Source organism: Pan paniscus, chromosome 1, assembly GCF_029289425.2.
Source record: "Pan paniscus chromosome 1, NHGRI_mPanPan1-v2.0_pri, whole genome shotgun sequence".
Lineage (NCBI taxonomy): Eukaryota > Metazoa > Chordata > Mammalia > Primates > Hominidae > Pan > Pan paniscus.
In genome coordinates this window covers 46597426-46616897 of record NC_073249.2, presented here as the reverse complement: position 1 = coordinate 46616897, position 19472 = coordinate 46597426, and the positions used below count along the sequence as shown (strand labels likewise).

The 19472-nt window shown below is 40.6% G+C and overlaps 2 protein-coding genes across 6 annotated transcripts in view; both read right to left on the bottom strand.

Moving 5' to 3' along the window:
• KDM5B (lysine demethylase 5B) overlaps positions 1-19472 on the bottom strand; it is an 80422-nt gene that overhangs the window by 37583 nt on the left and 23367 nt on the right. For 3 of the 5 annotated variants that reach the window (XM_063601454.1, XM_063601470.1, XM_063601466.1), the window contains exons 2-6: positions 10767-10844; positions 8382-8504; positions 6882-7052; positions 706-840; positions 176-283 (exon numbers count right to left, since the gene is read on the bottom strand). In XM_063601454.1, the coding sequence (XP_063457524.1) occupies positions 176-283; positions 706-840; positions 6882-7052; positions 8382-8504; positions 10767-10844 (615 nt within the window). The remainder of the gene's footprint in view (positions 1-175; positions 284-705; positions 841-6881; positions 7053-8381; positions 8505-10766; positions 10845-19472) is intronic. The other 2 variants (XM_003823008.7, XM_055109570.2) reach the window with 1 other exon arrangement.
• Positions 885-1268, bottom strand: LOC112441004 (cytochrome c oxidase subunit 7C, mitochondrial-like). The gene has a single exon (XM_034943808.3). The coding sequence runs from the start codon at positions 1197-1199 to the stop codon at positions 1008-1010; it is 192 nt and encodes a 63-aa protein (XP_034799699.1). The 5' UTR covers positions 1200-1268; the 3' UTR covers positions 885-1007.

Below are 19472 nucleotides of genomic sequence, written 5' to 3'. Positions count from 1 at the left end.
GAGGCTGGGTGAGATGGCTCACGCCTGTAATCCCAGCACTTTGGGAGGCCAAGATGGGTGGATCACGAGGTCAGGAGATCGAGACCATCCTGGCTAACACGGTGAAATCCGTCTCTACTAAAAATACAAACCAAATTAGCCGGGCGTGGTGGCACACGCCTGTAGTCCCACCTACTTGGGAGGCTGAGGCAGGAGAATTGCTGGAATCTAGGAGGCGGAGGTTGCAGTGAGCCAAGATCACGCCACTGCACTCCAGCCTGGGCAACACAGCGAGACTCTGTCTCTAAAAAAAAAAAAAAAAGTCTGAGAAAAGTGGCTTTAACTGTCTTCTAACCACTCTGTTTAAAAAAACTCCTAATCTTCATGTTTTCTAGCCTTAATCTCCATTAAACAACACCCAACTTTGTGAGGGTAATGGGCAATCCAAGTAGGAACACAGGAACACCAATTCTTCTAAGGCCTTGACTGGTAACAGGCGGCTGTCTGTCCAGGCAGCATAAACTTAGAAAGACTTATTCGATTCCTTACCCCTTTGATGGTACAATTCACCCAAGTGTAAAAGCTGGAATACAAACAGCATCCCTTTGTGAGATTAACAAGGTTCAAAACTACAAAGAGCATACACATGTGAGAAATCCAGTGTCAGACAGCCATTGGTATTAGGGCTTGAGAATTCCTTTTAAATTAACCTCATGAGGCTCTTACCTCTGCTCTCATGCGTTTTGCTCGTCGGGCTGGGGGGCACGTTTCCGAAGGCTGCACAGACTGCCTCTGGGGAATATCATGGGGTTTGTACTCCTTGTCCTTAGTGTCTGTGGTCAGGTTTGGCTTCTGCAAACACTAGAAATAACAACTGTACTGATAAATTCCCTCCTTTTTTTTTCACATCATAAGTTTATTGACAAACATATCTAGCATGCCACATGAGTTCAAGTTTGATCTACTTCCAGAGGCTGCACCTCTTAAAATACTCTTCATATCTGTTAAATGGAGGAACTGAAACACCCTTATGTTTTAAGCAGTTGGTGTCTTACTACAAGGAAGGGTGTAGCAAACGCAGATCCAAAGTACAAACACATCTTAGCTAGTAACGACCACTTGTTTTCCACTGAAAATGGCAAATTCTTCCCAGGGCCCTCCTCACAGTGGCTCCTACGGACCACAGAGGCTGTGAACCTCCGGATGCTCTGGCCCAACATAGCGCTGCTGGAAGCTCTGTGACAGGTGCAGAGACCGAGGACGGATGAAATGGTGGCACCTCACCAAGACCTTTTTTTCACGACCTTGTTCCCCGGTGTGCAAGGACTGAAAGGATTCCCTCCTTTTTTAATCTTAGATAGTTTCACTGGATTTTTGTAAGGTACATTTTACAACTATTTATGTAGACAACAGGCCTACAATTTTTAAAAATCTAAATAAAAATAAAGACAAGTCTGCAGTTACCAACCACATACATACATCTATACAGGTTTAAAACATTAAAAAAAATTTTAACAGGTGGTGTTGCTTTGATTTTTCATTGCTGACATCATCAGGTTACAACAGGCCATAGCAGTCTCAAGGCATTCCCAATGAACCACTTGGAATTATTTGTGCTTGCGACTGTCAGTTAATGGAAGGTCCATATTGTTAGAAAGGCCCCTTATAAGCTCCCAAAACAATTTTCCATATTAAAAAAATCTCATTTTTAACAAGTGTTCGGAATAAAAAAAAATAAGGAATCCAATATGTTTTCTAGATTTTACAACTGTATAGTTTCAGATATAACTAGCAAAGTTATCATCCAAAGATATCACCTGAATTGAGAAAACAGGTCATTTGACTAAAGTAGTCTTCCTCACTAGGGTTTCCATTTACCACAGTATATCCCTACAAAGTCTAACTCGCAAGGCAAAGATCAACGGGTAGCCCACAGCAATAACTTTGGTTCTGATCAGAAATGCATCTCTTCTTTGGTTTTTCTTTTTAGTTTTATTCTAAGCTGGCTAAAGGAGGGTATTTAATGCCAATATAACATTAACACGACAAAATATTGCCATTTTCAGGTAAGCACTACTTTTTCATAACAGGACCCATGAACATCACGAAAAACCTTTGTAAAAGTAAGTTCCAAAAGTAACCCTCTAGGGTGTGTTATAGCAGCTATATCTGGAATGAGATACGTGGAAATAACAACCTTCCTGAAGCACTAACACTATGGGCATAGTTACTACCATAGAATCTCACTAATGAGATTCGCCCCTTTCCCCCTCACATTTGCAGAAATACAGAGACTGGGCGAAGAACAAAATAAAGTACAAAGCAACACAATGATAAAATTTATTTCTAATAGTTAAGAAATATGATATACTATTAAAAACTGACTCATTACTTGTTAACAAGTAATAAATCTACCACTGGTAATAGCGCCCTATAAATATTAAACATTCTGCTCATTCTACTTAAACCTACATATTGATTTGATCCAGAAAAGTTAACTACTATATTCTTTTTTTTTTTTTTGAGATGGAATTTCGCTCTTGTTGCCCAGGCTGGAGTGCAATGGTGCAATCTCGGCTCACTGCAACCTCCACCTCCCAGGTTCAAGCAATTCTCCTGCCTCAGCCTCCCGAGTAGCTGGGATTACAGGCATGCACCACCACGCCCGGCTGATTTTGTATTTTTAGTAGAGACGGGGTTTCTCCATGTTGAGGCTGGTCTCAAACTCCTGACCTCAGGTGATCAGCCCGCCTCAGCCTCCCAAAGTGCTGGGATTACAGGTGTGAGCCACCGCGCCCGGCCTACGGCCTATTATATTCTTTTTTTTTCTTTTTTTTTTTTTGAGACAGAGTCTCGCTTTGTCGCCCAGGCTGCAGTGCAGTGGCGCCATCTTGGCTCACTGCAAGCTCCACCTCCTGGGTTCACGCCATTCTCCTACCTCAGCCTGCCGAGTAGCTGGGACTACAGGCACCTGCCACCACGCCCAGCTATTTTTTTGTATTTTTAGTAGAGACAGGGTTTCACCGTGTTATCCAGGATGGTCTCAATCTCCTGACCTCATGATCCACCTGCCTCAGCCTCCCAAAGTGCTGGGATTACAGGCGTGAGCCACTGCGCCCGGCCGCCTGGCCTATTATATTCTTAATAGTTAAGCACTTACATTCTGAAAAAAGTTGGTCAGGCGCAGTGGCTCAAGCCTGTAATCCCAGCACTTTGGGAGGCCAAGGAAGGTAGATCACTTGAGGTCAGGAGTTCGAAACCAGCTTGGCCAACATACTGAAACCCCGTCCTTACTAAAAATACAAAAATTAGCCAATGTGGTGATGCATGCCTGTAATCCCACCTACTCGGGACACTGAGGCAGGAGAATCGCTTGAACCAGGGAGGCGGATGTTGCAATGAGCTGAGATCATGCCACTGCACTCCAGCCTGGGTGACACAGCAAGACTCTGTCTCAAAAAAAAAAAAAAAATGAGACAAATTAAACACCCAACAATTGAGAGAAAAAAATATTCTGTTTTTTGAAAAAATTTGTATAGAACATTGCCTTCATAGAACAGAAGAAACAAGTCCTCAGTTGAGCATTTAGAGTATGTTTAATGAAAGCATGCAGAGGGGAATAAAACCTGTTCATCATCTAAATTAATCCCCTTTATGTATCCAATGTACTTTCTATTTGACACACAAAAGTATGAGTGATTAGGAAAATACTAATTGAGCTGAATGACATAAATTGTATTAAGTGGATGATCACAAATTCAGATGCTATATACGTGGTTCCTATCTCCTACTAGTTAGTCTCAATGGTTCCATCATCTATGGTCAGCTTGGTTCGGTAAGGACTTTGCAGATCTAAGAAAATCATGCCCTGTAGTTTTTTAGAATAAATATGAAGAGCTTTATTATTTTGTTCCAAACCACAATTAAAAATACACACGATATGGTTTTATATCTAATGTTATTAACATACAGATGCTAATTTTAACCTTTACTTGAGAAACTAGGACTTACAGGTGATTAATATCATCATCATGCCATAATCACATCATCCCAAAGACAGAGCAATCCCTTAAAACATTTAGAAAACATGATGATGCAAGATTGAGGCCTCTGTTCCACTGGAACAGTGCATCAGCTTTTCTCAAGCTTCCTGAAATTTAACTTACACCCTACTTCACCCTTTTGCAATAATTCCTTTACTGTACACCTCTGTTTTTCTTAAGTATATGTTCTTCAATTCTTCTCTCCCTAATAACTATTTCAAAAATCAGAAATAGGTGTAAAAATTTACATACAAGGAATATTCATCATAGTATTATAATAAAAAACTAGAATTGACCTAAACATTCTACAATAGAAGACATCAAAATAAAGTCTGGCTATAAAAAATGGATTGCCGCAGTCATTAGAAATTGCATTTTCAGAAACTATTCAATGATACGGCAAATGCTCATATGATTAGTAAAAAAACCTAAGATGCAATGATGTATATGAAGAGTACACTTCCAATTTGTGAATGTATGCATAAAAATAGCCGTGAGAGAAATAACAGGTGGAAGGATCAGGAGTGATTTTATTTTTGCCATACTTTCCTCCTATGTTTTTAAACTTTCTACAAAGAATGTGTATCACTTCCTAAAACATACTTGGCACAGAGTAAGTCCCTCACAAATATCTACCTATACTGTAGATGCAATGTTTACAAAAGGGTACCTTTAAATGCTTATTCCTTTCAGACTCCTTGATTGTATAAATACTTAAGTGCTTTTTAACCATAAAACTACATTGCCTTTTTAAGTATATAAGTGACATGTTTCTAAAATGTTACAACCCACAAAGCATCATTAAAGGGACTCTCTCTCCCTTTAATCACTATAACTTCCGTACTTAGGAAGAGTTCAAGAAGAGAAAATTAATCTACTATGGGCAACTGTATCTAGATCTGACTATAAGAGGCAAAAAGGTTCCACATTCAACATTCTATTTTTTATTTTTTATGTTTGTTTGTTTATTTATTTATTTTTTGAGACAGTCTCATTCTGAGTCTCATTCTGTCACCCAGGCTGGAGTGCAATGGCACGATCTCGGCTCATTGCAACCTCTGCCTCCCGGGTTCAAGCAATTCTCCTGCCTCAGCCTCCCAAGTAGCTGAGATTACAAGCGCCTGCCACCACATCCAGCTAATTTTTTTTTTTTTTTTGTATTTTTAGTAAATGCGGGGTTTTGCCATGTTGGCCAGCCAGATCTCGAACTCCTGACCTCAAACTCCTGACCTCTGGGGATCCACCTGCCTCAGCCTCCCAAAGTGCTGGGATTATAGGCATGAGCCACCGCACCCAGCCTATTTTTTATTTTTTTAAGTTTTTGTTTATTTTATTTATTTTTTTTTGAGAAGAGTCTTGCTCTGTCACCTAGGCTGGAGTGCAGTGGCACAATCTCAGCTCACTGCAACCTCCGCCTCCTGGGTTCAAGTGATTCTCCTGCCCCAGCCTCCCAAGTAGCTGGGACTACAGGCGCGCACCACCACGCTCAGCTAATTTACGTATTTTTAGTGGAGACAGGGTTTCACCATGTTGGCCAGGATGGTCTCCATCTCTTGACCTCATGATCCACCCACCTTGGCCTCCCAAAGTGCTGGGATTACAGGCGTGAGCCATCGCGCCCGGCTCACATTCAACATTCTAAACAATTTCATCCATGGGCTCACTAAACATTCATATAATGTATTTAAAACAAAAAGTTTTGAATGTCAGATTGGCTACTTTCTTATAGGCTAAAAAGTGTTCACCTGGAATCAATAAGGGAGAGAGGGAAGAAAAAATCTACTGGATTAAAGCATTACAGATGGTGTGTTTGTGTGTGTATAGTATTAGGACAGGACTTTGGTTAGTGATTTACCCCTCAAAAACTATGTTATTCTCTTCCTACCTCTCTACAGCACAGAAAACAATTCTTAAAGTTATAGGACTCACTGCTGTAGTCCTAAAATAACTCAAAGGGTATGAATGGATAATGACACCCCTCTTCTTTCTACCAAGGCCTGGAAATAAATGGGAAGCTTTTACAGTACTGTTTTACCTAAAAGTTTTTAAGTGAATACTTTCACAAATACCATTTTGTCAGAAATGAACATGGCTACATAGGAATTACTAGAAGAGGAACCCGTTAGCTATGTAGCATTATAAAATCCCCTTTTACCGTATCAACATTCTGACAATCTCCTCAAAAATCTCAGCTGGCAAAAGAGAACAGGTAGGCAAGTTATTTCACAGGTTATACCTTCATATGACAGCCAGGAATACTTTAGCTACTTTAAAGAGAATGCAAAGTTGTAACAAGTAGATAATAATCAACTCCTCAGCTTTGGACAGTAAAAAAATTTCCTCCACAATCTTACTCATTCCAGAAACAAACTTCTAAGTATAGCTGCTCTCAAAGCAGAACAAAAACACTAGAGGAAAAAACACAAAACAAGGTCTTTTTTTTTTTTTTCAGACGGAGTCTCAGAGTCTCGCTCTTTGCCCAGGCTTGAGTGAAGTGGCACCATCTCGGCTCACTGCAACCTCCACCTTCCGGGTTCAAGCGGTTCTCCTGCCTCAGCCTCCCTAGTAGCTGGGATTACAGGCACACGCCACCATGCCCAGCTAATTTTTGTATTTTTAGTAGAGACAAGGTTTCGCCATGTTGGCCAGGCTGGTCTCAAACTCCTGTCCTCAGGTGATTCACCTGCCTTGGCCTCCCAAAGTGTTGGGATTACAGGAGTGAGCCACCATGCCCCGCCAAAATAAGGTCTTCTAAAACAAGGTCTTCCAAACGCAATCAAGGCTTTTTCATTTCCCTGAAAAGACAATGTACCAATAAGTAGTAAGATAAAACAGGTTAAGGCTAGCCCCCAAACTTACCCTTAGGCTGTCTCCGGACAGGAATAAGTTGTAGGGGTTGAGAATTCGTTCATAATGCCCTCTGATATGTGAGCCCACTGCTTTGCCAGGAGCAAACCCCATCTTGGTAGCAATTTTGGTCCATTTTCTGTCCTTGCAAACAACTGCAAATCCACCTTCCTCTGCAACTAACTGTTAAAATAGCAAAATTAGAAACAACTATATGGAAGTCACTTCTAATCACATCTAAGTATGACTCCAAGGGGGAAATGTTCTTGGCTATGGTTATCATTTAAAAACATGTTTTGCCAATCAAACATATATATATATACACACACACATATATATATACACACACTATTAATTTTAAGTTAGAAATTTTAAACATCTCTCTTGACAACATGGTCCATAAACATTTTGTCCCCTCTAAGCTACTTTTCACATCCCCAAAGCAATCATGTGGAAAGAACCAGGTTACCTAAAACTAAATCTCTATCAAAGAAGGGACTGTAATACTTGGTCTTACTCTGGGCTCTTAAATCAGCCTCCAAAAACTAAAGACTAGGATGCATGCCAGCATGTTTGATGGAAAGAATGTAAATTTCAGAATCAAATGGGCCTGGTATTGAATTATGGCTCAGCTTCTTTTTTTTTTTTTCTGAGATGGAGTTTCTCTCTTGTTGCCCAGCCTGCAGTGCAATGGCGCAATCTCGGCTCACTGCAACCTCCGCCTCCTGGATTCAGGCGATTTTCCTGCCTCAGCCTCCCGAGTAGCTGGGATTACAGTCATGTGCCACCACACCCAGCTAATTTTGTATTTTTAGTAGAGACGGGGTTTCGACATGTTGGTCAGGCTGGTCTTGAACTCCGGACCTCAGGTGATCCACCCACCTCGACCTCCCAAAATGCTGGGATTACAGGCATGAGCCACCACGCCCGGCCATGGCTCAGCATTTTTTTACCTTTTTATCACCCTGAGCCTCAGTTTCCTTATCTGTAATAAAAAGAAATAGCTTGCAGAATTTTTGTAAAGTGTGAAAATGAGAAAAACAGGTGGCAGCAAAATATTCCACAAGGCTTCAAGACCTGATGATCCTCATCACTCAACTGACTTGAGAATCTCATTTCACACATCTCAAAAAATAAGTTTATTTGTTCTTTCTTTTTTGAGACAGGGTCTCGCTCAGTTACCCAGGCTGGAGTGCAGTGGTGAAATCACAGCTCACTGCAGCCTCCACCTCCTGGGCTCAAGTGATCCTCCCTCCTTAGCCACCCAAATAGCTGGTACTACAGGCCCATGCCACCATGCCTGTCTAATTTCCAAATTTTTTGTAAACACAGGGTTTCCTTATGTTACCCAGGCTGGTCTCAAGCAATCCTCCTCCCTTGACCTCCCAAAGTGCTGAGATTACAGGTGTGAGACACCTGGCTGAGCAATAAGTTCCTTTTTAAGGCAAAGAAGATCAAATTCATTCTGTCAGTAAGATTATAAAATAAGTAAGATGGTCATTAGCTCTTTACCTTATTAAGCTGAAATAAGTCCAAGATCTTCCTCTCCACATGTGGAATTTTCAGAGTACTTCCCTGTAACTCCCAGTACTTTGCAATCTGGTCCAAGAAATTCAATTTTACACGAGTTTGGGCCTAAAAGACAAAGAATTGAGTTTTCATCTCATTTAGCTTATTTTAAAGCTCCTATTACCTGCCATTATTTTCTTTCACAGAATATTTAAGTACAATACCACTTTAAAAAAATTTTTTTTAATTTAATGCTCTTTCAGCAAAATCATATAATACCACTTTCTAAATTCAGTGAGAAACGGCCAAAAATACACAAAATAAAGCTGGTTAAATAATTATACATGGCCGGCCGGGCACGGTGGCTCACGTCTGTAATCCCAGCACTTTGGGAGGCTGAGGCGAGCGAATCACAAGGTCGGGAGTTCGAGACCAGCCTGGCCAACATGATGAAACCCCCATCTCTATGAACAAAAATCAGCCGAGTGTGGTGGCGCGTGCCTGTAATCCCAGCTACTCAGGAGGCTGAGGCAGGAGAATTGCTTGAACTCAGGAGGCAGAGGTTGCAGTAAGCTGAGATCACACCACTGTACTCCAGCCTGGATGAGACAGTAAGACTCCGTCTCAAAATAATAATAATTATACGACTGGGTGCAGTGGCTCATGGCTGTAATCCCAGCACTTTGGGAGGCCAAGACGGGTGAATCACGAGGTCAGGAGTTCGAGACCAGCCTGGGCGACATGGTGAAACTCCGTCTCTACTAAAAATACAAAAAATTAGCTGGGCGTAGTGGCAGGGGCCTGTAATCCCAGCTACTCAGGAGGCTGAGGCAGGAAAATCGCTTGAACCTGGGAGGTGGAGGTTGCAGTGAGCCAAGATCACGCCACTGCACTCCAGCCCAGGTGACAGTGCAAGACTCTGTCTCAATAAAAAAGAAAAATAAAAAAATAATAATTATACATGGTCGGGTGTGGTAGCTCACACCTGTAATCCCAGCACTTTGGGAGGCCAAAATGGGCAGATCACTTGAGGCCAGGAGTTTGAGACCAGCCTGGCCAACATGGTGAAACCCCATCTCTACTAAAAATACAAAAATTAGCTGGATGTGGTGGTATACGTCTGTAATGCCAACTACTCAGGAGGCCGAGGCAGGAGAATCACTTGAACCTAAGAGGCAGAGGTTGCAGTGAGCTGAGATTGTGCCACTGCACTCCAGCCTTGGTGACAGAACAAGACTCTTGTCTCAAAAAAAAAAATATATATATATATATATAATATATACACACACATACATTAACTCAACAAAAATTTAATTCAGGCTGGGCATGGTGGCTCATGCCTGTAATCCCAACACTTTGGGAGGCCAAGGCAGGCGGATCACCTGAGGTCAGGATTTCAAGACCAGCCTGGCCAAAATGGTGAAACCCCATCTCTACTAAAAATACCAAAATTAGCCAGGCTTGGTGGCACACACCTGTAATCCCAGCTACTTGGGAGGCTGAGGCAGGAGAATGACTTGAACCCAGGAGGCAGAGGTTGCAGTGAACCAGGATAATGCTGCTGCACTCCAGCCTGGGCGACAGAGCGGGACTCCATAACAAAAAAAGTAAAAATTTTAATTGACTTTTTAAAAAAAATTTAATTCAGCCCCTACCACGTGACAGACAAAGAATTAAACACTCAGTAAACCTTCCTGTGACGTAAGTAGGCACTCTGAAAGGAACTTAAGTAGTACTGTAAGCACAATTCCATATTATTGTTTAAAATTATATGGCAAGTAAATATGCTTTTATATGCCCAGCTTTGGGAGGCAGAGGCAGGAGGATCGCTTCAGCCCAGGAGTTTGAGACCAGCCTGGGCAACATAGGGAGACCTCATCCCTACAACAAAAACACAATTCTGTGTGTGTGTATCTTCACATATGTAAATATATATATATATAAAATACAGGGTCTTGCTCTGTCGCCCAGGCTGGAGTGCAGAGTGCAGTGGCACAACCATGGCTCACTACAGTCTTGACCTCCCAGGCTGAAGCAATCCGCCCACCTCAGCCTCCCGAGTAGCTGGAACTACAGGCACACACCATCACACGTGGCTAATTTTTTAAATTATGTTTTAGCAGAGACAGGGTCCCGCTATGTTGCCCAGGCCAACCCTCCTGCCCCAGCCTCCCAAAGTGCTGAGATTACAAGTGTGAGCCACCATGCCTAGCCAATTCGATATTTTAAAGACCTGTTCTCTACAGAAAGAAATGTTCTTATTTGCTCAAATACAAATCTAAAAACAGATTTACAATGGTGATTCTGTAACAATTTTAATATATCATAATAATTTCAAAGACGGTCCCCCTGGAATACAGGCAAACAGAACAATAGTGAAGACATTACCTCCAATTCATTCAGTCTCTGGATACGTGGCGTAAAATGAAGTTTATCAACATCACATGCAAATGGTGGCTGCCAATCCTAGGAGAAAGCAAAGGCTCTTATTAGAATAACTTATAAGCATTTGACATTTAAAAATTTGTTTTAAAATTAAAACCCAGGTTAGGTAAATCTTATTCTAACCAATCAAACAAAATAGAACAGAGTAGTAGTTTCTCAACCTTTTGTCCATGAGAGCAGCAAAATATGTATGAACACCCTTTCCCAAATAAATGATATATCACATATACACCTCTCCCCACAAACCTTCCCACTGAGCAATGTCACTGAGTCTGTAAAAAAAAAAAAAAAAAAAAAAAAAACACTCATTTAGGCAAGACACTTTGACTTCTGTATTACCATAGAAGTATCTCATTTTTTATATAACAGCTATATGTCTATAACTTTAAAAAACACATTTAACCTTCCAGTCACATTAACTTTTTAAATTTTTTTTTTTTGAGATAAGGTTTCACTCTGTTGCCCAGGCTTAAGTGCAGTGGTGTGATCACAGCTCGTGGAAACCTCTGCCTCCTGAGCTCAAGCGATCTTCCACCTCAGCCTCCCAAGTATCTGGGACCACAGGTGAACACTACCACACTCAGCTAATTGTTTAAGGTTTTTTTTAGAGACGAGGTGTAGGTACATGTATTGCCCAGATCAGTCTCGAACTCTACAGCTCCAATGATCCTCCCACCTTGGCCTCTCAAAGTGCTGAGATTACAAGTGTGAGCCACTGAGCCTGGCCCACATTAACTTTTCTTATTAAATTGAGGGTAAATTCTACAGTGGTGTCAGGGGGAGAAAAACTGACATCCAAATCCAATTTTAAAAGTCATCCTTGGCCGGGCAAGGTGGCTCAACCTGTAATCCTAGCACTTTGGGAGGCCAAGGAGGGTGGATCACCTGAGGTCAGGAGTTCAAGACCAGCCTGACCAACATGGTGAAACCCTGTCTCTACTAAAACTACAAAAATTAGCCAGATGGGGTGGCAGGCGCCTGTAGTCCCAGCTACTCAGGAGGCTGAGACAGGAGAATCGCTTGAACACAAGAGGCAGAGGTTGCAGTGAGCCAAGATCGCGCCATTGCACTCCAACCTGGGCAACAGAGCAAGACTTCATCTCAAAAAAAAAAAAAATTTGTCCTTAATATGTATACTCGTATAGACAACTGTTCTCTAGAGGAGAATTTTCCTATCATGGAAGAACTGCCATCATGAGGAAGTAATCAGACAATTAAAAAAAATATATATATATATATATATACACACACACATATATATGTATGAATTGTTACCTACGAAGGGAGAAAACTGGAAATGAATGTCTACAACAAGAGAACAGCTAAAGGTATAAAAATGTGTTAATAGGTTTCAGTCTGGGATAATGATGAAAGGGTCTGGAGGTAGACAATGGTGATGGCTGTACAGCAATGTAAATGTACCCAATGCCACCGAACTGTATCCTTAAAAATGGTTACAAAGGCAAAAATTTAATGTTATGTACATTTTAATATTTTAATACAATGAAAAAAGCAAAAAAGGAAAAATGTACCCTGTAGCATAGATCTTTTATTTATTTACTTATTTATTCACTTTTTGGAGACAGAGTTTCGCTCTGTCACCCAGGCTGGAGTACAATGACGTGACCTCAGCTCGCTGCAGCCTCTGCCTCCCGGGTTCAAGCGATTCTCCTGCCTCGGCCTCCCGAGTAGCTGGGATTACAGGCATGTGCCACCACACCCAGCTAATTTTGTATTTTTAGTAGAGGCGGGGTTTCACCATGTTGGTCAGGCTGGTCTCAAACTCCTGACCTCAGATGATCCGCCTGCCTCGGCCTCCCAAAGTGCCGGGATTACAAGCGTGAGCCACCGCACTCAGCCTAGATCTCTATTTACTAATGTGGGAAGATTTTCCCTATATATGTTAAGGGGTCGGGGGGCGGAACAGGCTTTACAGTAGAAAAATAAAACACTGGAAAGCTATCTAGAGCAAAAAGGCTCACAACGGTGGTTGTCCTTACTGGTAGGGTTATAGGTAATTTTATATCCTTGTTTGTTTTAAATATAATCCAAAATACATTAAATATTTATTAAATAATAAATGTATTATTTCAGATTGTGTGAATATATTAATGAGGAAATTCACAGCCTTTAAACTCAATTTTATACCAAGTTTATCCTAAGAGAACAAGTCAACCGGCCAGGCGCGGTGACTCACGCCTGTAATCACATCACTTTGGGAGGATCATGAGGTCAGGAGATCAAGACCATCCTGGCTAACACAAAAAATTAGCCAGGCGTGGTGGCACGCGGCTGTAGTCCCAGCTACTCGGGAGGCTGAGGCAGGAAAATGGCGTGAACCCGGGAGGCGGAGTTTGCAGTGAGCTGAGATCCCGCCACTGCACTACAGCCTGGGTGACATAGCAAGACTCCGTCTCAAAAAAAAAAAGAAAAAAAAGAAAACAATTCAACCAGAGTTGAATGGCCAGGCGCACTGGCTCACACCAGTAATCCCAGCACTCTGGGAGTCCGAGGCAAGCAGATCACCTGAGGTCAGGAGACCAGCCTGGCCAACATGGCAAAACCCCGTCTCTACTAAAAATACAAAAAAAATTAGCCGGGTATGGTGACACATGCCTGTGTCCCAGCTACTCAGGAGTCTGAGGCAGGAGAATCGCTTGAACCCAGGAGGTGGAGGTTGCAGTGAGCCGAGATCATGCCTTTGCACTCCAGCCTGGGCGACAGAGTCAGACTCCGTCTCAAAAATAAATAAATAAATAAATAAATAAATAAAAAATAAAGGAAGAAAAAACAAAATACATGAATGAAATTAACTGCAGCATTACATTAGGAATGTACGATTATTATGGTATTACAATAACATTGAATATTACATAGCATTTAAAAGTGCTAGATTTATAAAGAGTTCATAACAATCAATAAGACAAAATAATAACTTACAGAAAAATGGGCAAATTGTATCAACAGCCAAAAGGGAAAAATGGCCAATCATAAGACTGGCACCCAACTTCACTCAAAATTCAAGAAATATACAAACTCTCATTGTTTTTACCTATCAGATTAACAGCGCATGCCTTGTGACCCAACAGTTTTGTTTATTTTTATTTTATTATTATTATTTTTTGAGATGGAGTCTCATGCTGTCACCCAGGCTGGAGTGCAATGGCACAGTCTTCACTCACTGCAAGCAAGAATTGAACATCCCGGGTTCAAGCAATTCTCCTGCCTCAGTCTCCCAAGTAGCTGGGATTACAGGCATGTACCACCATGCCTGGCTAACTTTTGTATTTTTAGTAGAGACGGGGTTTCACCATGTTGGCCAGGCTGGTCTCGAACACCTGACCTCAAATGATCCACCTGCCTAAGCCTCCCAAAGTGCTGGGATTACAGGCGTGAGCCACTGCGCCTGGCTGTGACCCAGCAATTTTCTGATAGGAATTTACAAATATCTATTACCACTCACAACACTTCGATATAGGCAAAAGGAAATTCACTGCAAAATTCCTTCAAGTTAAAATGTAAGCATCTATCGGTAGAGAAAAAGCTAAATAAATGTTGGTATATCTACAACCAACAATAAAATACCACTCAGCTATAATAAAAAATATCTAGATATTCTAAATATGGAAAGATACCCAAGCATCAATGAGTAAAAAACTAGAACAAAAACACGTATTAGGTTGGTGCAAATGTAATTGCAGCTTTTGCCATTACTAAAAAAAAAAAAAAAAATACATATATATGTGGCAAAAGCTGTAATTTTGCCATTACCTACATATACATATGACAAAAACCACAATTACGTTTGCGCCAACCTAATAACATTGTGTTGAATTTTACATATGCAGATTTTAAATAATATCACAATAATAAGGAGAAAAGAGGCTTTTTTAACATTTCAAATTTGTGCTGTTGGAACTTATCATTATAGACTGCTTTTAGTTTAGAATAAAAATGACGGCCAGGCACAGTGGCTCATGCCTATAATCTCAGCACTTTGGGCTGCAGCAGCAGGAGGATCACTTGAAGCTAGCAGTTTGAGACCAGTCTCTATCCGTCTCTACCAAAAAATGTAAAAATTAGGCATAGTGGTGCAAACCTGTAGTCCTACCTACTCAGGAGGCTAAGGCAGGAGGATGACTTAAGCCCAGGGGGCTTAAGTTTACAGTGAGCTATGATTGTGCCACTGCACTCCTGCTTGGGCAACAGAGCACGAACCTAGCTCTAAAATAAATACATAAATGAAATTTTGTTTTGTTTTAGTGATAACAAAGACTTCAGTAAAAATGCCCGCCGGTGATGCATGATAAAATGTTAAGCTAAAAAGCAAAGGTAATTATCGGTAAGGCCTTCAAATGTTTAACATAGTTGTACTGCCTTTTTATGGTTAATGTTTTAAATGTCAGTTAAAAAATACTATACTTTGTTAAAGTTAAAAAATACCTCCATCCCAAGTGAAAAAGATTAAAGTCTGATTTATTTTTGTTTAGCTCAATAACTAAAAGCCAAAGTAATGTGTTTAATTTATACAGAACACATCCTAGCAAAAGGAAATCACACTGCTTCTTGATATTCTATGGTAGGCTAACAGGAAGCCTTTATATTGCTCAGAGCTTTGCTTCCAGTGTGTTATAAAAGCTGTTGGTTTTCAGAAATGAATTGATCTGGGTTAAGCTGAGATCAAAAGCATATGAAAAATAATGTGTCAGAATATAGAAGTAAATGTTCAAATATTTAGTCTTAACATACTTTCAAAATGGCCTGAAAATTTTAACAACTAAGACTTACAGGTGATATATAATGTTATTCCCTGATTGATCAGATAATATACCTTCTAATACCAAAACACAATTATAAAGATATTTGATGTTCTCAAAAGCCTGTATATTAAAGTTTTACAAATTAAAATGAGCTTCTATCTATGTATGAATATATACACAGTATACTTATTTTAGCCTAAAGCTAAAATGAATCCTGAAAATGATTCATCAAATGGAAATTAGTACATATCTGTCAATAAGGATGCTCATACAGTGGGTATAAATATGTTTAAAACTAAAGAAATAGTTTGAGAAGATCATTTTTGCATGAAAAATGGATCACTACAAACTCTGTCATCTCTTCTGGTTATAAACAATGAGAGAAGAGATAAATGTCATTCAGTTTTGGGACATTCACTGTCAGCTGCAAAACTAGACTCCAATAAAAAAAATTAAATTTATTTGTAATGTTCACTATCATACGGAACTAGAATACCTTTGGCAAAGTCTGACCTCAATGGGACACGAATTTTTTTTTCTTTTCATTTTAAGTAGAGATGAGGTCTCGCTATGTTGCCCAGGCTGGTCTGGAACTCCTGGGCTCAAGCAATCCTCACACCTAGGCCTCCCAAAGTGCCAGGATTACAGGTGTGAGGCATGGCAGAAGCCAAGCCATGACTTTTAAATGGGGGGTAGGGGAAGCCATTATGAAAGGTAAATACAACAGATCATAATAAAGCTTCTAAGGTGAAAATTTTGAAAAATAATCCTCAAATTATGTAGCCAAATAAATAATCCAAATCCCCACTTAGAAACATTGTGATAATGTTTAACTTGATGCTTAAGTGTCTAAAAGGAATATAATGTAAGCTGGCCAAAAAGTAAAACTTGTACTCCCTCCCTATCAATAAAACTGATCATAAATCACTTTTTCTAACATAAAACAGCCTTTTCATACTAACTAGATGTAATAAGAATTTGTAGATTACATGCAGTTCCATATAAATTCCTCGCTGAGATTATTTTAATTTCCTTTACTTTCAAAACTTGAAAGTAAGCCAGGTGTAGTGGGTTTCACACTTTGCGAGGCCAAAAGGGGGAGGACTGCTTGAGCCTGGGAGCTCAAGACCAACCTGGGTGCTGGGCGTGATGGCTCATGCCTGTAATCACAGCACTTTCGGAGGCCAAGGCAGGCGGATCACCTGATGTCAGGAGTTTGAATCCAGCCTGGCCAACATGGCGAAATCCCATCTCTAATAAAAATACAAAAATTAGCCAGACGTGGTGGCGCATGCCTGATAAAATACCTCTCTCATTCTTTATAACCAGCTACTCAGGAGGCTGAGACAGGAGAATCACTTGAACCCAGGAGGCGGAGGTGGCAGTGAGTGGAGATTGTGCCATTGCACTCCAGCCTGGGTGACAGAGCAAGACTCTGTCTAACAAGAAAGAGAAGAGAAGAGAAAAGAGAAGAGACCAGCCCAGACTCGGAAACATATTGAGGCTCTGTCTCTACAAAAAAAAATTAAGTTAGCCAGGCATGGTGGCATGCACCTGTAGTCCCAGCTAATCAGGAGGCTGGGGTGGGAGGATTAATTGAATCCAGGAGGTCAATCCTGTAGTGAGCCACGATCATGCTACTGCACTGCAGCCTGGGCGACAGAGCAAGAATGTCTCAAAAAAAAACAAAAACAAACAAAAAAACTTGAAAATGGTTTTATTTTAACCCTTACAAGATAAAGTACAAGAACCTTATTATTTAAAAGTTCAGGCCGGGTACAGTGGCTCACGCCTGTAATCCCGGCACTTCGGGAGGCCGAGGCAGGCGGATCATGAGGTCAGGAGATCAAGACCATCCTGGCTAACACGGTGAAACCCCATCTCTACTAAAAAAAATACAAAAAATTAGCCAGGCGTGGTGGCAGGTGCCTGTAGTCCCAGCTACTCAGGAGACTGAGGTAGGAGAATGGTGTGAACTCGGAAGGCGGAGCTTGCAGTGAGCCAAGATCACACCACTGCACTCCAGACTGGGGACAGAGCGAGACTCTGTCTCAAAAAAAAAAAGAAGTTCAATTAGTTTCCTTAGGACTCAAAAATGTATTCCTTAGGAAGGCAATTAAGTAGAAAGTTGAAGCTTCAAAATCCTCAGAGGCCTGAGAAACATCAGGTAAACATTTTCCTCAGTGCCAGCATTAACTTAACAACAACTAAAAGCAGATTTAACTGAGAGAAATGTTTAAAAAATAAAGTCAACCACTGTGAGAACAACTTTCAAAAGATGCTGAAGATTTTTCCAAAAAATGCCAGGAAAATTCACTCTGTAGAGGATCTGCTATTAACATCCACATATTTAATATATTAGAATACTGTTTTTATCCTTCTAATTATAGAAAGGCTATCATTTTGAGATCTGATAATTAGCAAAATGAAAAAGTATACGCTCTACAGAGGCTACGAAAGTTGGCTCTAACTCCCTGCAGACAAAACCAATTAGAAATCAGTGTCACAAAAGCACATTCTTGTTAGTTTACCAAGAATAACATCAACTAAGGACCAAAGCATTGTTTTAATTGTATATGTTCTATGAAACCCAGTCATCATAGAATAAATGCACTTGCAAGTTAGCAAATCTTTCAGGTGAGGATGACAAAATTTAACTTTAATATACAGATCAGAATAACAGATATATGAAACATAAAAGACCACTTTCTCATCAAGTGAATGGTTTCAGGTCAGTAATATGCCCTTAAAACACCTGCACAAATGCAAAAGGTAGAACTAGGTCTATCACAACCATTATAAACTCCTATAAAAGACAAGCAGAGTTAACTATTTATGAGCCCCTGATGGAGTCTAATTGCCACTCACTGATAGGTGTCTATCAGAAAAGTTTTGTACCACAAAGAATTGCATTCAAGGTCTTCCAAACAGGGCCAGGAACGGTGGCTCACGCCAGTAATCCCAGCACTTTGGGAGGCCCAGACAGGCCTTGAGGCCAGGAGTTCAAGACCAGCCAGGCCAATGTGGCAAAACCAAGTCTCTACAAAAAATACAAAAATTGGCCGGGCATTGTGGCGCACACCTGTCATCCTAGCTACTCAGGAGGTTGAGGCATGATAATTGCTTGAACCTGGGAGGCAAAGACTGCACTCCAGCCTAGATGACAAAGTGAGAGCCTGTCTCAAAAAAAAAAAAAAAAAGTACAGACTACCTTTTAGGACTATGGTGAGAACTGATTTTACAAATATAAAGGTTTTTTCATTAAATTGTAAAGTAAAAGTAACAATTATAATTATGTTAAGTTCTGACCACTGAAATATGAATCTTCCTATACAAAAAGCGCTGCAACCTCAACTTTCAAGGAGCATCTGACCTCTAAACCTTACTTATCTTTAAGGACCTTATCCTTCCAGCCTAACCCTAGTTGGCATGTAACTGTCAACTAGCACATTTTATCATAGCCACTTTAACACAGGTTAAAGGCCTCCTCTGTATTTCTCCATTTTAACCTCCTCTATATTTTCCCATTGTTATTTCTCTGATGGTCATTTTTTTTAAAACACAGTGAGGCCATTTACCTTTACCTTGTACATCAAAATAGATGTCAAAGAGGACAGATTCTCAAGTCACACTGCCTGGGTTCAAATCCTGGTACTACTGTGTGGCTTTGTACTAGGTTAAGTTCCTTGTACCTTACGTATGTGAATAAAGGGATAATTGTGAGGGTTAAGTAAAATAATGCAGGTAGAACCCTCAGACAACATTTACTTTACTTTATTTAAGTAAATGGTCAAAAAATATTAGTTTTGGGAAGGTGTGGTGGCTCATGCCTGTAATCTCAGCACTTTGGGAAGCCAAGGCGGGCAGATCATGAGGTCAGGAGTTCAAG

Bases quoted from the DNA above. Each gene is read 5' to 3' on its own strand.
- LOC112441004 (XM_034943808.3), bottom strand. From the start codon at position 1,199: ATGTTGGGCCAGAGCATCCGGAGGTTCACAGCCTCTGTGGTCCGTAGG.